General features: G+C 40.8%; 1 protein-coding gene across 1 annotated transcript in view; it reads left to right on the forward strand.

The window, feature by feature from the left end:
• The window catches only part of CSMD1 (CUB and Sushi multiple domains 1), a 2074981-nt gene extending 2069201 nt beyond the window's left edge, over nt 1–5780 (forward strand). The window contains exon 70 of the mRNA XM_033177634.1: nt 2368–5780. Coding sequence (XP_033033525.1) covers nt 2368–2527 — 160 coding nt within the window. The 3' untranslated portion in view covers nt 2528–5780. The remainder of the gene's footprint in view (nt 1–2367) is intronic.
• The last annotated feature ends 220 nt before the right edge of the window (nt 5781–6000 follow it).

The following is a 6000-nucleotide window of genomic DNA, read 5'->3' on the forward strand; positions in this document are numbered from 1 at the left end:
TGGGGCACTATTCACAATAGCAAAGACTTGGAATCAACCCAAATGTCCATCAGTGACAGACTGGATTAAGAAAATGTGGCACATATACACCATGGAATACTATGCAGCCATAAAAAAGGATGAGTTTGCGTCCTTGTAGGGACATGGATGCAGCTGGAAACCATCATTCTTAGCAAACTATCACAAGAAGAGAAAACCAAACACTGCATGTTCTCACTCATAGGTGGGAACTGAACAATGAGATCACTTGGACTCGGGAAGGGGAACATCACACACCGGGGCCTATCATGGGGAGGGGGTAGGGAGGAGGGATTGCATTGGGAGTTATACCTGATGTAAATGACAAGTTGATGGGTGCTGACGAGTTGATGGGTGCAGCACACCAACATGGCACAAGTATACATATGTAACAAACCTGCACGTTATGCCCATGTACCCTAGAACTTAAAGTATAATAATAATAATAATAATTTTAAAAAAAAACATACACACCAGTTTTAGTCATTAAACCTGAGCATCTTCCCTGTTAATGTTGAGTAGTTTGGTGTCTCTGTGAAGGCAGTGCCTTGGAAAGAGATCTCAGATTTCAGAGACAGATACAAGGGAGACAGCACTTATTTTCATGTAAACTTGATGCCTCCTCTGGGCCAGTGGGGAATGTGTCGTCATCACACCTACATTCTCTCCCTTCCTGACACTGCACCAAGACCAGGAGGCTGCCCTGCATGTTGAAAATGAAGGAAGCTGTTCCCTCTCACAGCTCTCAAGAGGGCGGCTACGAGGCCACTGTGACTTCTCAGTCTGTTGGGTCTTTTCGTTCTCTACTTCTGTGCCATAGGAGCGAGGGATTGTGGAATTTTTGCAGAATCAAGGAAGTCCGGGGCTCAGTTGCCAGCAGCACATTAATCCATTTCCTTCAAGTTGTCACCACCCGGTCAGGAAAGCACCAAGCCTGTAGCACCCTCTACACTGGCTTCTCAGGCTCTGCAGACATAAATGTTTCTTAATGAATTGGCTCTGTATTCCTCCAGAAAAACCCTGTTTCTGCTCATTTTTGAGTCTCTTGCTTGCATGTGGGGAATTGCTTCCTCAGAGCCCGAGGTCCTGACAGCCCTCTGCCGGGTGCAGCTGCACGCGTGCACATCAGCATCCAGCTGCTGCCAGTTCCACTCTGAAGTTGCATTTCCCTGGACACGAAGGGACTGTGGCAGCTTGTGATCCGGACGATTGAGTGAACATTTTAGCCAGGTCTTCACTTCATTCACGAGGGGCTGGATTTGTTGGCTAACTATCGCTGCTGCTGGCACATTTTCCAAGCGTAATGTCGACCTCTCCCACTCCAAGGGCAGTTACAAATTGCAGTTCTGCCGTTTTCTCAGGGCCATGCACTACTTACTTCTCTTTTTCTTAATGAACATGTGTAACATAAGGAAATTGACTAGTAAATGACTCGGCAGAAGTTTCTTGACACCCAATGTCAAATGATGTTTTTGCAAGCATGCTTTATGTCCATTAAATTTCTGTTTTTGCCACGTGGCACATTTTTCTTATCTGATTTCTTCTGGAATAAGGAAAGAATAAAAGGAGCCAGAGCCAGACCAGACATGATTCTGTCTTTTCAGTCTGAAAATCCTCTAATTCTCTATCGTAGATTGTATGTAGGGGTTTTCTTTTAACCAGAAAATGTGATAATAGTTTAATAATAACAGATTCATTTTTTATTTTGTCTCTGTTGAAGAGACAAAATAAAAAAATTTTTTTTGTGAATATTAGTAACGACAGTGAACTAAAAGCTTAAACTTGAAATTTAGTTTAATCATACAGCCCTAAAGGCTAGGCATATGCCCACAACCTTATTTTACAGAGTAGTAGAAAGTTTTGTGACTTAACCAAGGCCATATAACTTATCAGTGATAAATAGACATCCAAAACAAAACCAGTCAAATTCAGCCTTTGGGACCTTCCCAATTTCCCTGGGGCATTTGTAGGAAGCATAAATAAATCTTTGATCCCAGCTACCCAGGAGGCTGAGGTGGGAGGATCACCTGAGCCCGAGAGGTCCAGACTGAAGTGAGCTGTGGTCGTGCCACTGCACTCCAGCCTGGGCAACAGAGTGAGACCCTGTCTCAAAAAAAAATTTATTTAATTTTTGAAATTGCTTCACTTTTTAAAACCCATTTTATATTCCCAGTCACCAATTTAAACAAATAAACTGACAGGTGTGCAGGTGTGGACGCCTTCCTTCTTTGCAAATGTCCTGGCTGTACTACTCCCTGCTCTGCAGACATTGTCTCCTGCACCCAGTCCTGGCTGCTTAATCTCCAACTGAAACCAGGATTCTAATGATTTGTTTTCTGTCTTCCTTAGAACGAGACCAAAAGTTCAATACAATGGCTATGCTGGGCATGAAAACAGCAATGGACAAGCATCGTTTGAAAACCCCATGTATGATACAAACTTAAAACCCACAGAAGCCAAGGCTGTGAGGTTTGACACAACTCTGAACACAGTCTGTACAGTGGTATAGCCCTCAGTGCCCCAACAGGACTGATTCATAGCCATACCTCTGATGGACAAGCAGTGATTCCTTTGGTGCCATATACCACTCTCCCTTCCACTCTGGCTTTACTGCAGCGATCTTCAACCTTGTCTACTGGCATACGTGCAGCGGGGATCTCTACTGAAATGTGCCAGAGTCTTCTGTGGATCAAAGTACACCTGCATTTTCATTCCGAAAGTGAGTTCTAAATGCCTGGCTGCACCTGTTTGAAATCAAGGCACACTCCAGGAAGACTGCCACGTCACGCCGACACGTCGTACTCAATGCCTCAGACGTTCGTATTTCTGTGTTGCTGGGATGCCTTTCAATGCAATCTTCTGGGCTCGTGGATATGTCCTTCGGGTGCGGTGACAAAATGGTAGCACTACAATATGTGTTCTCTTGTGCGTGTGTGTGTGTGTTTTTTTTTTAACCCCCATGAACGTGAATACTTTGAGAAAAATAAAATAATAAGCTTTCTGGAAGAAGACATCTTTCTGATAGAGGCACACACCTACAAAGGCTTCACTCTGTCCTTCCGAGACCTGGCAAGCTTTGAGGACCTCACAGCTCCCCTGTGTGTTCATCTCTAGGGATGTTTGCAAATTTCCCAATCAGCTGTTCTGTCGCAGAATGTTTGATGCACAATTTTTTGCACTAGTGTGTTATGAATGCGTAAGATTCTGATAAAAAATAAATTATTTACACAGGGTTTGTACACACTATCCATTGTATATAAGCATTCTTTCATATTATCAAGCTAACCATTCCACCATCAGCTTAGTTGGAGTGTTAGGGAAAAGTATTCCTAGATATGGCACAGATTTTAAAAGGAAATACAGTATTGAAGAGATTTATTTTATTATTGCTTCAATTAGCTCCATTTCTGTGTTGAATTCATTGAAGAGGTCCAATGAGAACATAACAGAAGCCTCCTGATTTCCCAGGTTTTCCTCCTTTAGTACCATCCTCATCCAATTACTGTCTCTCCGATACTACTTAATAGCAGGGGGTTTGCAGAAATTTCTGTTTGCCATGTAAAACTGTGAATAGTAATTTATTTTAGAGAGTTGATGAACTTGTGGGTTTTAACTCACAATGCAGCCTTCCCTTTTGCAGTTTTTTTCTTTTGTGTTTTTGTTTGTTTGTTTGTTTTGGTTACTTTCAGTGTGCCATCGATCTTTGATATTGCATTGAAAGACAATATACCACAGTAGCACCTTGAACTCAGTGAAAATTGTTCAGGATCAAAATACTAAGTGTTCTTTTAGAGGGAAGGAAAAAGTACACACTCTCTCCTCTCACGGTGATATACTTTATACCTTCATTTGTTATTTGTTTTATGCTTTATAATTCCAGATGGAAATGTAATTTCAGTGACTTTTCAGGTTTAAATTACATGATAGGTAGATGAAAAGTTATGGTACAAATAAAATCGGTATGATCCCCAGGGTGAATACAAATCAAAACATGAAGTAGAAGATGTGACCATGAGGATGTTTATGTAACAAATTCAAAGTGAAGATCATGTTTATTTTTACTTATACTTGTTTGATAAAATATTTTTGAAATGATAATACTTATTTTATTATTTGATATTTCAGTACCTATCCAATGGTGGCAAATTTTCACATTTTAGATTGGCACTGGTAATAGAAATGTCAGAATGTTCAAATTGGCCTTCACGTTGTCGGAGTGAACACATTCACACCTAGCTTTAAGACTGATTTATCTGTCGGTCTACTGAAGGTTTCCAGGTAGGACTTCAAATGTGAATAAAGGAAAAGCGGTCAGGAAAACAGGGCATTCTCTAGAGAGTCACGCGTTTTGATTCAGACATTTCCATAGAGCTTGGCTCCCAGTGCTGTGTTCCTCAGTGGAAGGGGTCTCTGCTGTCTGGGGACTCACTGGCCTCTCCTAGGGACTCCTCTGTCTTGTGAACCCCACGCTGTTGGATTCCGTATCCTTACGCTGAATTCTCTGCACAGTTTTCCCTGGCCAACCTGCCCACATCCTTGGAGATTTGCTTTGCCAATGGGAATCCTTACATTGCTGTTTCACAGTAGACTGGACAAGGTCAGCGGGAGTCGTGCTCCTCACACACACATTGAACGAAACAAAGAGAAGATGGTTGAAAGTGTGAGGAGGCTCGTGTGAAAGGGAGAACAGGGTTACTATACATATTAGGTGTATATATATACATACATATATATATATATTGTACATATCTAAGTTTGAGTCATTCAAACTAGGTGCAAAATGCTGACTTCAGATTCTGAATTAATGTCTCTGTTCCCACATCCCTGACCTGCTCCCTGGTCAATGATGCTATGAAATCCTGAAATGACAGGACATACATACATACAAGAAACCACATATCAGATTAGATATGATTTTCCTTTGTGTGCAAAGTCAAACTGTCTTAGGGTTGCCAGTTTGAAGCATGTTATTTAAATGAGAAAAAAAAAAATCAGTGGAATTCTCTTGTGAGAATTCTGCCTAGTTTCTTCCTAGGATTGTGTGCAGTGTTGAACGGAGTCTCTGCAAGGTGTTGGAGGATCTCGTTTTAGGGCAGTCAGGAGCTGTGCTTGCTGAGTTAGGTCTAGAAGACTCTTCCCTGAAGGCAACAGGAACACGCGTGAGGGACGCGACCACACGCTAACACAGGACATGTGCTTCAGAGCTGTTTAAAACTGCTGCTTGTTTTACACACACATCTTGCCTTTTTTCAGGCTAGCTGCAATAATTTTTTTCTTCTGTAAAATATTTTGTAAACAACAACAAAAAAGCTATTATAAAAAGGGGGAAAAAAAAAAGAACGCTGGCATTATGATCAGGAAAACCCATTGTCATTGCCGACCCTCCCTCCCGTCCCACCACACGCTGCTGTCACGACGTAGGTGCGAAAGACCTTTTTGTACAGAGATATATTTTTTATGAAGAATTTGTAAAATTATTAAATATGCTGTAATTTTTTGATTAATGTAGGTACGTTGTTAAAAAATAAATGTTTTTACAATACAGAACTGTAATTTTCCCAATAATGTAAAATGTACCATCTCTAGCTGATTTTCAGTTCCAATCCTATTACACATGTATTAATATTAAAGTGGCCTGTTAAAATGAACAGTATCTTTTTTTGTCAAAAAAATTATAAAGAGGGTGTAATATAGCCTGTGCAATGCCACCAATCTTTAAAGCAAATCAGAGTTCTAATTAAATATTTAATTTTAGATTTCTATTTTTGTGTGTGAATTTATTTTAGCTTTAATATGCACACCTGAGTCCCTTGCAGGGGAAGGAAAGAGAGTCTTCATAATGAGCCTTTATGGTATTCAAAATGAAGCTCCATATTTTTCCTATGACATTCACATCGTCATGATTGATCAACAGCACATTTAGCAGGAACCATGAAACGCAGAATAGTAACGTTGAAGCTGACAGATTTCTTGATGGTTTGC

The sequence above is a fragment of the Trachypithecus francoisi genome, unplaced genomic scaffold (assembly GCF_009764315.1).
Source record: "Trachypithecus francoisi isolate TF-2019V2 unplaced genomic scaffold, Tfra_2.0 Contig01558, whole genome shotgun sequence".
Classification (NCBI taxonomy): domain Eukaryota; kingdom Metazoa; phylum Chordata; class Mammalia; order Primates; family Cercopithecidae; genus Trachypithecus; species Trachypithecus francoisi.